Source organism: Hyaena hyaena, unplaced genomic scaffold (assembly GCF_003009895.1).
Source record: "Hyaena hyaena isolate Hyena2069 unplaced genomic scaffold, ASM300989v1 scaffold_111, whole genome shotgun sequence".
In the NCBI taxonomy this organism is placed as follows: Eukaryota; Metazoa; Chordata; class Mammalia; order Carnivora; family Hyaenidae; genus Hyaena; species Hyaena hyaena.
The window spans coordinates 1,908,381-1,929,491 of record NW_024080743.1 but is presented as its reverse complement, the minus strand read 5'-3'; the positions used below and the strand labels follow the sequence as shown (position 1 = coordinate 1,929,491).

General features: G+C 35.1%; 1 protein-coding gene across 1 annotated transcript in view; it reads right to left on the bottom strand.

Annotated features, from left to right (window-relative positions):
- Positions 1-21,111, bottom strand: part of BTBD8 (BTB domain containing 8) — a 107,045-nt gene that overhangs the window by 6,763 nt on the left and 79,171 nt on the right. The window contains exons 8-14 of the mRNA XM_039236475.1: positions 20,681-20,769; positions 20,142-20,244; positions 8,916-9,098; positions 8,105-8,242; positions 7,087-7,216; positions 4,616-4,677; positions 104-812 (exon numbers count right to left, since the gene is read on the bottom strand). Of these exons, the coding sequence (XP_039092406.1) occupies positions 104-812; positions 4,616-4,677; positions 7,087-7,216; positions 8,105-8,242; positions 8,916-9,098; positions 20,142-20,244; positions 20,681-20,769 (1,414 nt within the window). The remainder of the gene's footprint in view (positions 1-103; positions 813-4,615; positions 4,678-7,086; positions 7,217-8,104; positions 8,243-8,915; positions 9,099-20,141; positions 20,245-20,680; positions 20,770-21,111) is intronic.

Here is a 21,111-nt window from a genome sequence, read left to right as displayed (position 1 = left end):
GCTTTTTGGCATTTCAAACTAAATAAACATCCAAAAAGAGAATAATTTTTCCTAGGAACTTTAACTGTCAGGAGTTATTAAAAGTGAGGGTACTAAAACCCACCTACAGTGGTTTTGATATTTTCCACACTGTTTTTCATGGAGTGCCCTGGAGATTCCCAACAGGACAGTTTATCACTAGAAGGCTTCTCTTCTCCTACTGATCCATTTTCTTTTGGTTCATCCAGACATTCAGTGGAAATCAGTAATTCCATACTTGAATTTGTCGATCTGCTGGAGGGCCCTGTGATGCTGAGGCACGGAGAATCTTTTCCTGTCGCTTTCTTCAGAGGCTTTGCTTTGGTTTGTGCATTTAAGTTTCCAGTGAGTACCTTAGGTCTGGCACCTGTAATGTGCCCTTCCTGATTTCTTACTCCTTTCCCATTTAATGAACTTTTCTGTCCATTTGCTGCTATTGCTGCTGATCTTTCCACAGCTTGTCTAGGCGACATGTTTGCTGACTTTGCATTATCACTGTTTTCTGTCTGGGACTTTATTATAGCTTTGGGCTTTCCAGAAACATTTTTTCCCCCAGTTTTAAGTTCTTTTGTAACCTTAGATGCTATTTTTGTATCACCCTTTTCCTTTAAATCATCGTTCTTCAAAGTTTTATTTATAGTATTTCTATTAGAACTTGATGAATGTCCAGATGCTCCTAATCCATCAGATTTCATCTTTTGCTTAGTAGAGGGATAACTCCAACACTCCTTCTTGGTATTTCCTCTCCAAGATTTGTTATTTACAACACCAGAGTCAGAAGCTTGTCTCCTTTGCTACAAGGAAGAAAAAACACTTTATAACTTGACTGATGTCTTTGACTTATAATACTTTGTTTCAATAAGCGAGTTTTTCAAAGAGGAAAAAGCAAAAATCAATTATAATATAAGGCAACTCAAAATTTGAATTATCTTTGATCACTTGAATGTGTCTTTGGTCACATTACTTTAATTAAATCTGAAATACACCATAAAAAATTAAAAGGCAATGTTATTTTAAAAAGGCATACTATTTAACTTTATGAAATTATAGTAGAGATTAATACCTAAAGGTGTCACGATGCCCTGGGTCAATGATAACAATGTCCAACCTTTTTTGACGGTCCACCTCCAGGGTGTATGCTAAAATCGTTTTCATAGGGCATACCACTTAATATTCACAACGCTCCTGTGAGAGTGCTCCTGTTGTTAACCCCATTTTTTAGGAAATTGGGGATTAAAGCAGGTATGTGATTTACCAAGGTCATATGCTGATAGGGAAAGAAGTAGGACTTGAGATCATGATTAACTGCTTTAAGCTGGCAGTCATCTATATGGTATAATTTGAGGGCCATTATAAAGGTTTTCACAAAAAAACTTACTCTTCAATCCTACCCAACTGCCAGAAATTTTATTACTAAAGACTTAATCCTTGTGGGTGAGGTTTGGAAGCCCCTGGGAAACAAGACAGTACATATGAAAAGTTTGGCTTTTGGAAGAAACAAGATAGTAATACAGCTCTGGCTATAAGGAGAAAGTGGAGGAAAAGGGGTCCTAAAGACAGGTGAAGTAGGTAAAAAGAGGAAAACAGAAAGACAATTAAGACACTGAAGACAAGACACCTATATTGTTTTGGTTAGAATCAACCTTGCTATAGAAGGAATAACAATATTTAAAAAATTGGTAGGAAATGCAAATAAAATTTTAAGATTATAGCTGCCACTCTTTATTAAATATGCCTCCACCCCTGCCTCAGCCTTGAAAAGCTATATGAAATTGCAGAGCTCTGAGGAAGAGCCTGTTTGTCTTCATCTTTGTATCCTTTAGCACTGTGCCTGTAATACTGAATACTCAAAAAAATGTGATGCATGTTCTTAGGGGCGCTTGGGTGGCTCAGTTAGTTAAGCATCCATCTCTTGCTTTTAGCTCAGGTCATGATTTCATGGTTCGTGGGATCAAGCCCTGTGTGGTGGGCTCTGTGCTGACAGTGCAGAGCCTGCTTGTGATTCTGTCTCCCCCTGTCTGTGCCCCTCCCCCACTTGCATGAGTGCTCTCTCTCTCTCAAAATAAACATTTTTTTAAAGAATGTGAACCATGTTGTTAAATCTAAGTATATATTGATATATAGCTCAAGGGCTAATTATTTCAAATTTGTCCAGGATAAAGACAACATACATACATGTATGTATGTATGTAAATACACACACACACACATATATATACACACACACACACACACATACATGCATACATACATAATAAATCACCTGGCTAAGTTTCGGAAAAAGCTAGGTGTAGTACTAATAAAAGAATCATTGGATTCTGTCATAACTTTACCTGTAACTGACTTAGGATGTTTAAGAAGTCATTCACATCCCTGAGCCTCATATTAATAATATTTAATTCTAGAGAGGGTGGAGACTGGTCCTATCAGTGTAGTGTCTAGGATTCTATGTAATATTTATAAAGTTCAAATAGGTTTGGTCCTCATTTTTTGTCTTCTTGATCACATTTTAGCTCAAAAAATAACCTTTCTCTATTTTTATTTATTTATTTTGGTGCAAAAATGTGTTTTTCTTAAAGCACAGGGACAAGACCTATGGGCAGAAAAGAGCCATCTCTATTTTGAATACCTAAAACCAGGTAGACTTCTGATTTTAGACTTCTTCTCACCCTTAAAACTGATCCTACTTACTTTACTGTATTGTTGAATCTATCTATTTCAAAGCATCATGTTATGGGTGAGATCTATGTAGTATATAGGGTAACCACACTCTCTCAGAAACTTCATATTAACATAGTACAGCATGATGAGGATTCGAAGCATACACACACATCTAGGCATTCTCTAACTTACATCTACAAAGTTTACATATATTTATTGTATATAAATGGTCAACTGGAAAGGTCACCACATGCTATTGACGAAAATGAGAAGAAGGCAACCCTCTAAAGAATTCCCCTGAGACACCCTTTTGGTTCCAGTACTATTCCTTTCTTGTTTGTTTTTTGTTTAACTTTTTTTTTTTGCAATGAATTTTATTAACTTTTTATTATAGTAAAAGTTATACATAATCAAAAGAAGATAGAATAGTATTATGAATCCCCATGTACCTATGTACCCCATGTACCATGCAGCTTTAACAATAATCAGCTCTTGGCCAATTTTGTCTCATATATAACTGCTACTATTCTATTTTGAAGTAAATTCCAGACATCATTACCTTAAGTATTCTGGTACCAACACTCTTCTTAAACCGTTCTCTCTGTCTTATCTCATTATCTTTCAGAAGAACTCATCTCTTTTTGGAAAACACATTTATTCACTTATTGAACACTTACTACATACCAAGTAATTGCACATAAATTATTTCACTTAATTTTCACAATAATTTCACTAGGTTTTATTATTACATTTTACAGACAAGCAAACTAAGACTCACATACGGCAGAGATAATAAATGTGAAGTCATGATTTTCAATTCTTATTCTATGCCCAGCACCCATTTCAGTATACCACTGCTCTTTTTAGGAAAATATACTACCCTGCTTCCTTCCCACTGTGGTTAATAGTATAAACCCCTGGACAACCTGAAAGTCACGACAATAACAAAGAGCAATGAAACTTTGTTCTATTTTACTGTAAGACAAGGAAAGAGGAAAAGCCTAGTGGTAACAGTTGGTAGAATAGCAGAAAGCAAATCAGGTAGGCTAATTCTTTGAGGGCCTAAAAAAACAGACAGACAAACAAACCCCTGGGGACAGCAGGGAACTAGTACATAGAGAAAAATGTCCTAAGGTACTACTTCCTAGAGTTTGTTCTATGGAACTGTATAATATACTTAAGAATGGTCAAGGGGGAGTCTAGCAGTATTTGGTGCTTAAGGAAAGAACAATGTTTCAACAATGGTATACAACAAATACATCTTAACCATTTTTAAGTGGGAAGTACAGTAATGTTAACTATATAAACTTTCTGCAACAAATCACTAGAACTTTCTCATCTTGTAGAACTAAAATTTTATACCCACTGAACAACTGCCCTTTTCCTTATATCCCCAGCCTCTGGCAACCACTATTCTACTTCCTGTTTCTAGGACTTTGACTACTTTAGATAGCTCATAAAAATACAGCAAATAACTATTAAAGTAAAACACAACTATACTCTTGGTAACTAACTGCCTTTTTCACACCAAAAATGTGTTATGTGAATTAAAATCTTAGTATAGAGAAAAGTGGGACAACTAAAATCTTTTGTAAGAAGTAGGTTAATTAGAAAAATAGACATTGAATTAGGTCTAGAATTTTAGATAATTTCTAATATATTGGAATAGCTCCAATATGTTAGTTGCTAAAAGGGTTTTCAAGGAAATAAAAAAGGCAGACAATATTTCACTTTCTATGCCAACTGTATAGAAAAAATTCACATCATTTAAAAATAATAGAATATTCACTTGATTAAGGAGTCAAAATTATTTTCATCAGGAAACAACTATAATTAATGAAAAATACATTTTAAAAATCATTGAAATATAAAAATAAAAAATTTAAATTATTTAGTACCTTTTTTCATTTAGACCTAGAAAATTTTAAAAGTTTACCTGAGAGCTACTGAATACAGGCTTTTTGCCAAGTCTTCGATCGTCACCTTTGTCAAATGCAGCTGTAGGAAAAAACAACAATTTATTTTTATAGGAAACACTATTATTACCATAAAAGTATGAAAAGGTTATGTTTTAATGGAAGTAACTTAAAAAAGACTAAAAGCAATCTAGCACACATAGATAATTCCATATTATACTTTAGAAGTTTTTATTTAAAAAACCCCATTTTCAATCTTATTTTCTGGTCTGTATGGACTTTATGTTATTAAAAGTAATAAATAAGAAATGCAAAATCTCATTAGAGGATTCATACATTTATAAAAACAACAGAATTTTTCTCAAGCTGTGAAATTTTAAGGATAATTGGTTTCATTTAGTTTTCCAAATTTCCAAAAAAATTACAGGATGTGGCAAATGTAGTATTTCATAAACCATTAAATATGAGAAAATGTCTATCCTAAAAAAATGTAAAAATATTCTGTTGAAGTTAACTACAAATTTTTCCTGCTTTTGCAGGTATATGTCATAAGGAAGAAGGAAAGAGAAGGGGAAGAAACAAGGTTTTGTTGAAAATAAAACAAGAAACAATCCTCAAATCCATATCATTCTTTTTAGAATTACATCAAAATTCATTTTCTAGATTAGGTCTATATGGGAATTATTGAGGAACTCAAGTTTATGGTCTTCAAATAAGAATTTGAATGACGTCAGGAAAATATACAGAAATAATGGGACGAGAGCCATAAATATAGTTCAGCTAATGTACTTCTTTCTTTTGAAGGTTATAGGGTTTGAAAATGTAGTTTGAAAAAATATATATAATATCCAAAAATTATTTGATATTAAAACAGCTGATGAAAAATATATTAAATTATTTGCAATACTACCATTGCGTCTTCTATTTGTGTTCCATAGGATCTGTGCTATAAAGAGAAAGCAGGATCCTTAAATGGCATTATAAGGACTGATTTGTAGTAAGCATAAGATGACTCTGCACAGTCCTATACAAAAAGAAATTAATGTAAGATTTCCCCCAAAGGTCAGTAACTCAATTAAAATATAACAAAAGTTAACCTAGAATCACTCCTTTATGTGGGGTTTCCCAGTGCAGTAACTATCCATTCAACATTCTGAATATTAAAAAAAAATATTATTATACTGATAGAATAGATTGAAAAGTTCTTTTTGACAATCAGTACAATTACCAATAACATTTTGTTTTACATATGTATATGTATGTATTTGCAGGTATTTATAATTAGCACTTTGTAGAATTAAGATAAAGAACAGTACTTAAGGCCCAACTTAACTATGAAATATTTTAAAATGAAGAAAAACAAAGTTTACTACCAATCAGAAGAGAGTTGAATGACACCTATTCTGGAATGCTGATCTTATTTCTTTACATTGAACAGATTTTGTAGTAAAAACACTGTTATTTAAAAACCACTACACAAATAGTCACAAGGAAAAAAAATTCAAAATCCTGAAGACCTTGAGATTTTCACTGTTTCATGATTTTGTTCTTTGAATATTTTCTTGGAATCTCTTTGAAAAGTGCTCTTCAGATCACATCTAGCTACACTATCATGTTATGCTCATAATACAAGACAGAGCAAATCATATTCTGACTATTCCACTGAAGAAATTTCAGGTATCTATGTACTATCAAGAATATATTACATAGGGCTTTCATATTTTATAGTACAAAAATGTTTGCTTCCTAAAATATAGTCTCTTGAAATGTTTTTAAAAGTATACCTGCTGAATCTGCAAATATTTTTTCTAAGGCACCTGCTTTAACCCAAAATTAGTGATGAAGCCATTTTTAGTTCCACACCCTCAAAATTTTTATCTTAATATTTTTGAAACAAACATATTCTGAGCAATATACGTCTTTTCTTTAATGCTAACGTTTCAAATGGTACCTTTTAAATGTCAGAGACCACTGTGTGGCTCCTGAGGGACACTCCGCAATAGCACACACCATATCACTGAACCAATCAATTGTGAAATAAAGCCATCTAATTTATACAAAACCACAAGAAATGATATCTTAAGCAAAAGATGGAAAAGCTTTATCGCAAAATATATTTAAACAGGGAGAGAAGGTATGTTTCGTAATATGTTCTATGTGAATTTTCCTATACTTCTAATCTCTTTATAAGAATGCTTTCAAGAAAATTTGGCTGGAACACTGCTGTTAATACAGAATACGGAGCAGGATTAAAAACTGACATATATATATATGCATATATATATATATACACACATATAAAGGAAATGAGTCGTCTTCTAAGAACAGCAAAGCATGATTTATTAAAACATACTATCACTAGTTTCAATTAGCAAGCTATTACTGAACAGAAGCAAACAATGTTAATCCTACTACTTATTAGAATCCCCTCAAAATGTCTCTTGTTACAAAGATCATAATATAAGAATAAAAAATCTCAAGGCTACCATACCTGCTTGGATTTTCTGTTGATCATCTGTGCTCATCAGCTTCCAGCTTTCTGTATGACGAACAGCATAGAAAGACTGAACCAGGAAGATCCACAGCTTATCACGCAGAGCCTGGATCTTGCACGTAAAACCCTGTGTTCAAGCAACAAATCAGCAGCTGGTGAGAGCCACATTGTCATAGCAACCAGTCATTATTCCTTTCCGAATCTACTTACTCCTAAGCTAGATCAATGATGTCATCACTTAGATTTTTAAAATCATCGAGTCCATGTTATTTATGAAGGCTTACTCTTCAAAAACAGAATTTTATAGTGAACATGAAGCCAAACCTATCCTTTCAACCAAACATTATTTTAAACCACCAATGGCCTTTACATGAATCCCTTCTATAGTCTTTTCAAATCAACTATGACATTACAAGGTCAAATACTCTATCCAATAGTAATAAATATGATGAAATTTTTTTTACCATTCTTTTGTTAAACAAAAACAAAAGTTTAATAATTTGCAATAAGCTTACTATCATTGATTAATTGCATTTAAAAAGAGAAACATTTTAATTTTGTTTTTTCCTAGTCAACCCAATTTTAAATATGATTTTTTTCTGAAGGCAAAAAGGAATTAAGAACATATTCTGCAAATAAAAGACACTGATTATTAAAAATTCTAAAAAATTACTTAAATATTCTAGAAGATTTACATTTAAGAAATTTAATATAGTAACATGGGAGAAATACCAGAGTTATGCTGTACCAATTAATATTGTTCAGCACCAAACTATGTTTAGAATTAGTGAGTCAAACTGCCAAATTCTGAACTTTTATAGTAAGTCTGTTTGGAGGTAAATGAAATTAAATTTTTATTTGGGACAAATTCCAAACTGACACAAAAGTAGGGACTATAACCAACCCCCGATCGCCAAGATTTTATGAACCCTACAACACTAAAAATGTGCATATATTTTAAAACCTTAAAGCAATTCAAATATATCATTTAAATGAATTTCATCAGTTTCAATACCATGTCCTTTGTACTGTCAGAGTTCAGTAACGTGTCCAGAGCCATAAGAAGAGAGCAGCTATTCTCAGTGGTAATGTTTTCTTCAATTGCTTTTAAAATTTTATCCAACAGATCAGCTGTGCTGCTCATTGCTTGTGACTACAAAACACAGAATTTATATTTAATAGAAATACATGTAAAATGTGTAAGAAATGTGAAAGTCTGGCTTAACAACACGCCATTCATCATAACTGACCATTGAAAGTCAGCTAGAAATCTTATTTCCTCTTATCGTAATACAATATTTTATAATATATTATAATCATGTAATTATAATAATATCATAAAAATCTTTCCTTTAAAAAGACAGACACATACACACACACATACACACAGTTCCTAGGAACCAAAATAGTCCTAAAAACAGAATTAGAAACAAATAATCAAAGTTCTTTATTCAGTAACTGAATTCAGAGCAAGTGGATCCTCAGTAAGAATTCTGCATGGACTATAATGGTATTACTTAGAAAACAACACATCTATCACAGGTTTCTAACACATGGCTTATGCTGATTGAGGGCTACTTCTGGCCAGGGTTACATTACGTCTTGCCAGTGCATACAAGCCTGTCCCCTACTGCCTTCACTATCCTGTAAGCCAAAAATCCTGTCCATCACTGCTCTAAATCCTATGCAAGCATGCCATCTGTTATGGAATTTATTTAAGTCACACTAATTTAATCAAAGGCAACCTGCATTTAAAAACTCTTACATAACTGTAATCAGAACACAAAGATGGGACTAAATATAGGATATAATTTTAGACACAGTACCTGTAAGAGAAGAGCAAAATTTTCACTGTGAATGATCCTGGAGAAATTTTTAACAATAAATGCAATACATTCTTCTTGCAGCCGAGATGCCATTGTCAGGGCTACTTCTGTCCACTTCACTCTGGGTAAACTGATGATTAGCCTGTCACTTTCCATCAGAAGAAAAGCAGCATTCTTATCATTCTTATAATTTAAAAAATATTGGAAAAAAAGTTACTATTTATAAAGTAACTTTCTAAAACAAATCAAATACTTTTGTTTTCTTATGATGTTTCCCTACAAAAAACCAAAATTCCAAGTTGCTAATATCTTTGTCATGACATAATATTTACTTATTCTTTCATTCAGAATTATCCAAAAGGGCAAACTTTGAACTAGGGATAAACCACCTCTAAAAGAGAGCGAAAAGAAACCCGAGAGAAGAGCTATAAGTACAAAGGAAAACTTGACCTCTCTGAGATTTTCACTACTGAATTAGTTTTTGTGCTTACAGATATCATTCATAACTATATAGCTACACTGACATAAACTGAATTCTTTCCTGACTACAAAATACATGCTCTTTATTACAAATTTAGGAAGTCTAAAAATTGCTTATATTCTCCAGTGATTTTCTTCCTCCACTCTAATTAGGTAAGACTCTTTATATTTTATTCATTTAATGATGATTCATTTTTATACCACAGGAAAAAAAATATTCACAGATACTGATTTCTATGGAAAGTGGAATGATAATTCACAAATACCATGTGCTCCAATGAAAAGGAAAAAACGGCAACATATAAAGTACTTTATCTTATTCATACTTGGCTTCTAGTTCTTAAAACAATACTTAGTAAATAGCTGATGAGTATAGAGTTATCTGATAGATTGTAGTAGATTGAAAAACATGGCCACAAATTCTTTCTAGCTCCATCTATTAAGAAGTAGAATTTATTTACTCATCCCTTGAACCTAGGCAAGTCTTTTCACTTGCTTGCACAAATACTGGTACTGTGCAAGTTCCAGAGCCAAGGTCTCAAGAAGCCCTGCAGCTTGCAATTCTGGGACCACAAGGCAATGAAGCTGGGTAAGGAAGACCACATGGAGTGGGAACCCAAGCTCCAACTTAGCCACCAGATGAAAGCAGCTGCAGAATGGAACTCAGGAAACAATCAGCAGAAGAATTACCCAGTCAATCCACAAAATTAGGAGAAACAATAAACTGTAGTTTTAAGCCACTTTGTTTTGGGGTCATTTGTTACAGAGCAATAGATAAATCTGGAAGTGATAGACTGACATCCTTAACACAGGCTGCACGATATAACCTTTGCATACCCTATGTTTCAGATCTCAACTCAAACTCTATCTGACCCTGATCTCTATCCCTATATCAGATTTCTTTTATACATGCCACCAGACAACCTGTCTTTTTTTAGAGTACTTAATTCATTTCTAATTATTCAATCATGAGAATAACTACTTGATTAATATCTGTCTCTCTCACTAGACTGTATGTTTGCTGAGCATGAAAACATGTCTGTTTTGGCTCACCATTGCATCCCCAGGGCCTAGTACACAATTGGCTCATAGTAGACTCTGAAATATTTGTTCATTTCTTAGCATCATCAGAGAGTGAGAGTCTATATGTGAATTCCTAAGCTAAATTGTTTAATCCTTGAACAAAATTTTTTAACATTTTATATTTTTAATGTTTATTTTGAGGTGGAGAGACAGTATGTTTGCACAAGTATGGGTGGGGTAGGGGCAAAGAGAGAAAAGAGAGAGAGAGAGAATCCCAATCAGGCTCTGTGCTGTCAGTGCCTAGCCTGATGGGGGTGGGGGGGGCGCACTCAATCTCAGGAACTGAAATCAAGAGTCAGGCACCTAGGGGCGCCTGAGTGGCTTAGTCGGTTAAGCATCCGACTTTCGCTTAGGTCATGATCTCGCGGTTCGTGGGTTCGAGCCCCGCGTCAGGCTCTGTGCTGACTGCCAGCTCAGAGCCTGGAGCCTGTTTCGGTCTGTGACTCCCTCTCTCTCTGACCCTCCCCTGCTCACGCTGTCTCTCTCTCTCCTAGAAAAAAAAAAAAAAAAAAAAAAAAAAAAGAGAGTCGGGCACCTAACTGAGCCATCCAGGCACGCCTCCTTCTTAACCAAGAATTTTTAAAAATTTTATTATATGTTTCCCTGCTTTAATTAGAGTAAAAAAAATCATGCAATGCTATTTGGGGGGGTACCATCATCCTTCCCCCATCTGATGACATCCTGAGTAACTGCTTTTAGGCAATAAGTCCAATTTGTTCTACTGTAATGATTGTTCTGGTGGTGAACCCAAATGTAGAGTATTCAAATACTTGGTAGATATCTATAAAGTGTTTATTACATATGTTATGTGCTATGACAATTTTTTAAAAAATACAGATACAATGTAAGGTTGTAATAATTTAGATTAGGACCTACTGGAAAACTAAAATATGGTTTTAAATGATAACATAGGTGGTGTGTAATTTTATTTCATACTGAACTGAATATATAACATTAAATACCAGAGTTCAAAGGAAGAAAACAAAATACATTTCTAGGCCAAACACATAAAATTTTAATCTAATTGTTAACATAACATACGCTTCAAACTTTAACAATATATAAAGACTAAGAAAAGTCTCCTTCTCTTTCCTGTCCCCAGGCACTCATTTTCTCTCTTCCAAATCAGTATTACTTATTTTCTGGGGGCCTCTAGGTGGCTCAGTCGGTTAAGTATCTGACTCTTGGTTTCAGTTCAGGTCATGATTTCATGTTTCATGAGCTTGAGCCCGGCATCAGGCTTTGCAATGACAGTGTGGAGACTGCTTGGGATTCTTTCTTCCTCCCTCTCTCTCTCTGCCCCTTCTGTACTCTCTTTTTCTCTCAAAATAAACTTAAAAATATTATTTTCTGCATCTTTCTAGAGTTACTTTATACATACACAAACAAAAATATATGTAATATAACCTTTATTTTACTCAAATGTAAACACTAATATGCATAATTCTCAATACCGTGTCCTTTATACTTAGCATACATCTTTTTTTTTTTTTACAAATAGTTTATTGTCAAATTAGTTTCCACATAACACTCAGTGCTCATCCCCACAAGTGCCCTCCTCCATGCCCATCCCCCCCTCCCCCCCATCCATCAGTCCTCAGTTTTTGTCAGCATTCAAGAGTCTCTCATGGTTTGCCTCTCTCCCTTTCCCCCACCATTTCCCCCCTTCTTCTCCCCCTTGTTCCTCCATCAAGTTCCTCCTATACGTATACTTAGCATACATCTTAAATATTTTTCTTATCAGAATATAAAGAACCTTGTTACTGTTTTAGTACCTATATAATAGCCCACAATATGGGTAAGTCGCTTAATTAATCCTCTATTTATATTTACATTGTTTCCAAATTTTTGCTGTTACAATGTTGTAATGAAAGATCTTGTAGATAACACTTTTTCACATGTGTGTGAACATATCTATAGGATAAATTCCCAGAAACAGAATTGCTGGGTCTACTACTTGTCTTAGCCTAGGTTCTGCCAAATCCTGAACCTGAGAAATAGGCTTGTATGCAAAGAGTTTATTTTGGGAAGTGATCCCAAGACAATCTGAGGCATTAGGAGAATGAAACATACCCAATGTTTTCTAGCTTCCTGCTACTCAGTGTGACCCACAACCATCAGCATCCCCTGGAGCTTTTTAGAAACATGCACTCTCAAGCTCCACCTCTGACTTACTGAATTAGAATCTGCATTTAACCAAGATCCTGAAATGTTTTGTATATATATTAAAGTTTGAGAAGCACTGATACAGTATTCACCATCATAGGTAACTGGGGCTCAGTCTCACGGGGGCCCTCTGAAGAGCCACAAAGAATGCACCTTGATTATTCTGCCCAAGGGACAAAACAGGAAAACATAACCAGTGACTCCAATCTCCCATTAGTCAAGTCTTGTCCCTTGGGCTGTTAACTTCTTTCTACTTCCAGGTTTGCATATGTATCAGAATTGCTGAGTTGTAGGTATCCTGTGTGGAGTGATAGTGAAGCCTTAGGACAAGAAATGAGAAAGAAGTGTGATGTGGCTGAGGGAAAATGCTGTCAGACTCCATGCATATGAAGCTGTATGCTGCAGCAATGATTGGAGTTCACACATCGGCCAAGAGGATATGAGGTGGGGCACCAGAAGTATCCTAAACACTGCCAATATATATTCGATGAAGGGCTGTTTTCCAAACTGTAGATTTCTCTCCTAGCAACCTACAGAAATATTTTTAGTGGCTTACAATCCGCGTTAGAAAACAAAACAAAAAAAGAGAGAAAAGAGAAAAACAGGAAATATTAGTACATCATGTAATAATGGTAAGTATTCTTTTGTGAAACTTGTTTTAGTTTTCTATGTGTGAGTGTACTGAGTTACAATGTAAAAGGAAATTCTCACTCTTGGTCACAGTGAACAAAGTTTGAAAAACACAGCAAAAGATGTGCTAATTTATACCCTTCCCAGGAATGAATAAAAGCACTTCTTCCTTACATCCTTATTAACATAGTACACATTCCCTTATTCTTTTCATTATAAAAGACATAAAATGGTTTGATACTGTAATTTTCATGTCATTTCTCTTAAATGAAGTTGAGGATTTATTAATCAAATTAAGAGGTATTTGTATTGTCTTTGTAAACTACCTAATTTCGTCCTATTTTTAAAAACAATTTTTTAACGTTTGTTTTTATTCTTGAGAGACAGCATGAACAGCAGAGGCGCAGAGAGAAAGACATAGAATCTGAAGCAGGCTCCAGGCTCTGAGCTGTCAGCACAGAGCCCGAAGCGGGGCTGGAACTCATGGACCATGAGATCATGACCTGAGCCAAAGTTGGACGCTTAACCGACTGAGCCATCCCTCGTCCTATTTTTTAAAATCAACTTGTGGGAATTCTTTATATTAGGAAAACTGGCATCAAAAGTATAATATTAACTGTCATTTATCTTTTGACTTTGCTTGGTTGTTTTCACTAAATAAAGTTTTGTGTTTTTATGTCATCAATTTTTTAAGCCTTCTGAATTTTATATCCCTACCCTCCTGTCAAGGTTATAATTCCCCCAGGGTTTATTGCAGTATTTTAACAGCTATTTTTTAATTCACACTCAAACTTTGATCTATTTGGAATGTATCCCTTGTGTACTAGGATGTGAAGTATAGATTCAACTTAAAATTTTTCCAGCTAGCTTCCTGGTTAATACCATATATTGAATGAATACTATGACTCATTTTATTTTTAATCCTTATGATACTGTGTTGATCAAATAGGTCTTAAGCTATCCTTTGGCCTTAGGAATAACAGCATAATAAATACAACTTTGATTTACCCTAGTGACCCTACTTTTGTTTCAACTTTCCTAAATTTAAAAACTCTTCATAATTTGCTTTTATAAGGGCTTAAACATTTTGGCACAGAAAAATTTAATGTTTTGAAATAGTTCAAGTAATTACATTATAAAATCATAACTTTTCTAACACCTTTCTCTCTTATACTCCTGCCTTCACCCTGCTTTCTCTTCTAATCAAAAGCAATGGTTGTACATGGTAGGAGGGAGCAGTCACATTTTACTGAACCACTGCATAGTGCAAGAAAGGGAAAAAACTCAAATCCCCTCACATTCATAAAAGACAAATGGGCGCCTGGGTGGCTCAGTCGGTTAGGCCTCCGACTTCGGCTCAGGTCATGATCTCACATTCGTGGGTTCGAGCCCCGCATTGGGCTCTGTGTTGACAGCTCAGAGCCTTGAGCCTGCTTCGGAATCTGTGTCTCCCTCTCTCTGCCCCTCCCTCTCTCATGCTCTCTGTCTCAAAAATAAATAAAAAACATTAAAAAACATTAAAAATAAAGACAAAAGCCTCCAAATATAGTTCAATGTAGTACTTTCTTATCTCCCTTGGTATATGACAGCGTTGGGCATATCACTAATGCAGTAAAGTGCCCACCATTGGCACATGAAGTTGAACTGAGTTAGAACTAAAGAAAACTAAGAAGACTGCCTGCTCTTTCACTTTTTGGATAACACACTTCTTATTTTAATTTGAAAAAATTAAAAATACTTTCTTAAAAATTTTTAGTTGACACATTACATTAGTTTCAGGTGTACAACACAGTGATTCAACTTCTCTATACATTATGCTCTGTTCACCGCAAGTGTAGCTACCATCTGTCACCATGCAATGCTATTATGCCACTGACTACATTCCTTATGCTGTGCCTTTTATTCTTGTGATTATTCATTCTGTAACTGGAGGTTTGTACCCACCACTGCCTTTCACCCATTTTGCCCATCCTCCCACCCCTTCCTTCTGGCAACCCCCAGTTTGTTCTCTGTATTTATAGGTCTGATTCTGCTTTTTGTTTATTCATTTGTTTTTTTAGATTTCACATGTAAATGAAATCATATGGTATTTGTTTTTTGCAGTCTGGCTTATTTCACTTAGCATAATACCCTCTAGGTCTATTCATGTTGTCACAAATGGTAATAGCTCATCCTCTTTATGGCTGCATAATATTTGTGTGTGTGTGTGTGTGTGTACATCTTCCTTATTCATTTGTCTGTCAGTAGACATTTAGGTTGCTTCCTTATCTTGGCTCTCGTAAATAATGTAGCAATAAACATAGAGGTGCATGTATCTTTTCAAATTAGTGTTCTCTCTCTTTTTTGTTTTATAGTTTATTGTCAAGTTGGTTACATATAACACCCAGTGCTCATCCCAACTAGTGCCCTCCTCCATCTTTGGGTAAATACCCAGCAATGGAATTACTGGACCATATGACAATTCTATTTTTAATCTTTTGAGGAACCTCCATACTGTTTTCCACAGTGGCTGCAGCAGTTTGCGTTCCCACCAACAGTGCATGAGGGTTCCCTTTTCTGCGTATCCTCACCAACACTTGTTATTTCTTGTCTTTTTGATAACTAGCCATTGTGACTGGTGTGATATGATGTCTCACTGTGGTTCTGATTTGCGTTTCCCTCATGATTAGTGATATTGAGCATCTTTTCATATGTCTGTTGGCCACCTGTGTATATACTTTAGAAAAATGTTTATTTGGGTCTTCTCATTTTTAATTGAATTGTTTGTTTTTTTTACTATTAAACTGTATAAATTCTTCATATATTTTGGATATTAATCCCTTACTGGATATATCATTTACAAATATCTTCTTCCATTCATTAGGTTGCTTGTTCTTTTTTTTTTTTTTTGATGCTTTCCTTCACTGTACAAACAGTACATTTATTTTGATGTAGTCCCAATAATTTATTTTTGCTTTTGTTTTTCTTGCCTGAGGAGACATATCTAGAAAAATGTTGCCACAGCCATGTCAGGGATATTATTTACTTTTGTTTTCTTCTATGATTTTTATGGTTTTCAATTAGGAAACCATAAAACTTCCATTTCTAAGCTTCCAAATTTAGGTCTTTAATCCATTTTGAATTTATTTTTGTGTACAGTCTTAGAAAGTGGTCCAGTTTCATTCTTTTGCATGTAGTTGTCCAGTTTTCCCAGCATCATTATAAATGTCCCATTTTTTAAATCAAAAGCTAAATATATTTTATTTACATAATAAAATATGAAAAATATATAGGGTTACTATTTCTGAAAGCCTGACTATTCATTGACAAAGAAAGATATAATTTCATGGGCACCTGGGTGGCTCTGTTGGTTAAACATCCAATTTTGGCTCAGGTCATGATCTTGCGGTTTGTGGGCTCAAGCCCTGCACTGGGCTCTGTGCTGGTGAATGGAGCCTGCTTGTGACTCTCTCTCCCTCTCTGTCCGTTTTCCACTAGTGCTCTCTCTCAAAATACATAAAAATAAAAAGTTAAAAAAAAGATAATTTCAAAATGTCAATAAACTGCATGTTTGTCTGTTCTGATGTCATCTTTTCTCACCTGTCTTCAAAGTAAAAAACAAATATTCACAAAGCTTACAAGGACCTGATTAAAGTTATAAAATAAAAATATTGTAACAGAAAGAGAGGCATAGTATGAAGGGCTTATTCTTCAATTAAACTCACATACCTAACACATAAAAAAACCAATCCTTTTTTTTTAAAGTTTATTTATTTTTGAGAGAAAGCTCAGACGAGTGGGGAGGGGCAAAAAGAGGGAGACAGAGGATATGAAACAGGCTCTGCACTGACAGAAGAGAGCCTGATACAGGGCTTAAATTCAGGAACCATGAGATTATGACATGAGCCGAAATTGGATGCTTAACCAACCAAGTGAGCCACCTAGTACCCCCCAAAGTCAAACTTCTTAACAAGGCATTCAGTTAAAATCCCTCCCAATCTGGCCTTAGCGTCTCCCCAGACTTACTTTTTCTCATTCCAGTTATAGCAGAATATTGGAACTGCCTGTCTCCAGGTCTCTGGTTACAATTTAAAAGTCTGTCAGGAATATCCTAATGTACTTGTTTTATTTTGAAATTTTCCTCCATCTTTAGGTTCATCTCAAATTACTTCTCTCATCCTTGTAATCAGAATTAATCATTTTAACCTCTATAATCCCAGATACATACCTGAATTATACTAGTTCTTTCATTTAACAATATACACTGAGTTGCCTAATATGAGCCAGGCAATGCTCTAAGGCTGAGACTACCAAGGTAAATTAGACCGACAAGGAACTTAATATTAGTACTCATCATAGTCTAACTTGTATTGTACTTATTTATTTAAACACCCATTCTTCCACCAATTTGGGAGATGATGAAGTCAGGTCCACATTTCTTTAAAGAACAATTTGCCCACAGTGAGCACCTACCATATTATCTTTAGAATGGCAGCAAATGGTTTTAAGATCTGGCTTTGGGGGTGCCTGGGTGGCTCAGTCAGTTAAGAGTCTGACCTGATTTCAGCTCAGGTCATGATCTCACAGTTCATGATCTCTGCACTGACAGCACGGAGCCTGCCTAACATTCTGTCTCTTCCTCTCTGCCCCTCCCCTGTTTGTACTCTCTCGTTCTCAAAATAAATACACAATGACAAAAAAGATATGGCTTTGTCATTTCCCTATGCTCGTACTCTCTCCCAAAATAAGTAAACAACAACAAAAAAGATATGGCTTTGTCATTTACTGACACTGTGAATTTGAATAGAGCACTTCTAATTCTCTTTTCTCTTATGTGAAATGGAGGTTAGAGTATCTGTCTTATATAAAAAATTTTAAAGGCCAAGTATGTTTTGAACTATAAAAGTCAAAAAACACCTACTAAATAATAATAATAACAACAACAATAAGAGCAATAGTAGTAAATGATGTTTCTACTTCTATGAAACTGAATTATAGCTGGGCCATTGGTTTGCCTTTATGAACAGGGAGTAGCTATTCACTGACTAAAGAAACGAATGTGAAATATTAAGAAATTAAGGCACAAAGTCCTTCATTAGCATAAATGTAGATTGAGATTTATTTTTTGCTGGTAGTATTTCACCAGCTGATGGCCTACACTTATTTTCCCAGTTAGGTTTAGATGTATCTGCTATGTAACCCTGTCTGATGTATCATTTTGGGTTCAGAGAAAGAGAACCACTAGGAATTAATTATATATGTAAAGCGTTTGTTAGAGGGATTTGATCTTATGTAATCATGGGAGCTGGTTAAATGGTCTTGGTAAATGATGATGTAGTTTGAAGACCACAGGGAAGGGAGCTGAGAAGGGAAGACAGGAAAGCAAGGACATACTGACATCCAGGAACACAAGCTGTGACCCACAAGGATGGACTCATTTCAGTTCTCACTGCCTCCAACGTGGATGAAATGGGTGTCCTTCAGGAGACGCTAGTACACTTCATCATTGTGGTAAACATATCTCTGGCACGGAGGTAAGAGCAGCCAAAAAAGGACACAGGCCAAGGTGCAGGAGGTGTGGCCAGGCTGCCGTTTCATGCCAACAAGGTGAGCCAGTAAGCAAGCAACACGTGTGAGATAAAAGTGCCTGCCCCAATAGTCCTGAGGTTTAAAAAAAAAAAAAAAAAAAGGCTGCTGCTTCACTTTTACCCTCCAAATCTCATGACAAATTGTCTCCTGTGGCCACTCAACTGGAAACATTCAAAGAGGGAAATTCTGGGAATAACAGTTTATCTGAGCCAAGCTGACAATGTTGCAAAACCACTGCAGTCCACCCCTGTGGGCTTGTCACCCATACACTTCTCTTTAAACAATACTTAATTCCCAAATGGAGACAATAACACAGTTATGCTTTTGTCTGACATGGTAGTAATATCCTGTATAACAAACATGATAGCTCTTCCCTGTAAGAGGATATAAAGTCCTTTTCTTTGTCTTTGGGAGATATTTATTGTTCTTCTGACTGACTCACACTCCCCTTTGGTATCCTATAACTTAAATATGGAGATATAAAATTAACTATTATTAACATGTCTTACATTAGATGGTAGAGATATGACACAGTGGAAAGAGTATACATAAACAGTGGTTTATGTAAACAAATATTCACGTAAGAAGAAGGAATTAATATTTATATCATAACTACTAAAGCACTCATTTCTGTAACTGGTAACTTGGTCATGGCTGGTATTTACCAAGTCAGTTGTTTCAGGATGAATGAAAACATGGTAAGACCAGTGAAATCATGAAGCAGACTTGCTTTGCTGTGAAGTGAGTTCATTAGTCACAAGTGATGCTGTGTGAAACACCGTGATTGTGGAAAGGCATTCTGTAAGACCACGGATAGTGGTTTTAGCAGAAACACTGGGAGCCAGGAAGGCAAATCTATATCTAAAGCAAATGTCTACTCCACTGAGAACACAGCACTGCCGTCTCCATGATGAAGAGGTCCAATATAATCAACTTGCTGGTCCTCTTGGGAATGTTGCCACAGAGAAGTTTCAGTGCTGTATCCAAATCCACCTTAGTGAGTAGAAATCCATGTTGTTGATACCAATGCATAACCTCTGCCTAGTAGCACCAGGCCCTTTGTTCACTAACCAGACTGGTGGTTCTGCTTCTCTGAACCCTAACTAATGAATCTGGTACAGGGGAACAAAATCTTAAGGGCAGGTTCTCAATTGGTTCTGGGTTACCTGAAATTGGGTCTCTCATCTTGCTTTTATAATAGAATTCTACATTTATATTTAAAACGTTGAAAGTACCTACACAAAATTGAATGAACTTTTTGATGACAAATACAAACAAGGGTATTCGGCTTGTACTTACTAAAGACTGAATCAACATGTTAAGACAACTTTTCTGAATCTCAGGAGGTACATTTGCAAAACTTCTCTCAGACCAAAACCTTGCAAAATGCTTTACAACCCACCTGTTAAAAAATAAAAGAATCCAAGTTAGAAAAATGAAAATATTTTGAATTATAATATTCAAACAATACTTTTATTTTCAGTGATATAAGTTGTACATATACATATGATGACTAACTCTTACCATTAATTTTGTGAACTCTATGATGGACTTAACTGTCCTCCTTTTTCTGTAAACATATATGTTAATTCTACTTTAAGTCCTATGCATAGCTTTTAACATAAATAACCATATTTCAGTTAAAATAAAATAGATGCCAAGCATCTTGAGTAATATCTAAGTCAATTAATACTTCTCAATTGTTACAACTAGTTAAACATTAAGTTGTGCAAAATGAACCCAAAAAAATAGGCCAATTCCAAATTTTCCCAGAAAATTAAGAGAATAGAACAATTATCTCTATATTAATAGCATTGACACTACTTCAAATCACTTACTTCATGCAGTCAGCAAAAAGACTGTCCACTCCAACTGAATGAGCAATAATCAGGCATTCTAATACAGACGCCAACGTTCTGGGAATAGGCTAAAATTGATAGAAAACACCACATGTATTCTTTTTCAACTCTCAGAGGCTAAAAGTATTTGGTTCATAAAGATGATGTGATTTATATACCTCAACTGCAGAAGAAATGTGCATAATTCAAAAGTCTGTTCTTTTAAAACAGAGTATCACTGACAACCTTTAGTTTTTAAATCTTGTTTATTCATTTTTGAGAGAGAGAGAGACAGAATGTGAATGGGGTAGGGGCAGAGAGAGAGGGAGACACAGAATCCAAAGCAGGCTCCAGGCTCTGAGCTGTCAACACAGAGCTTGACACAGGGCTCAATCCCACAAACTTCGAGACTATGACCTGAGCCAAAGTTG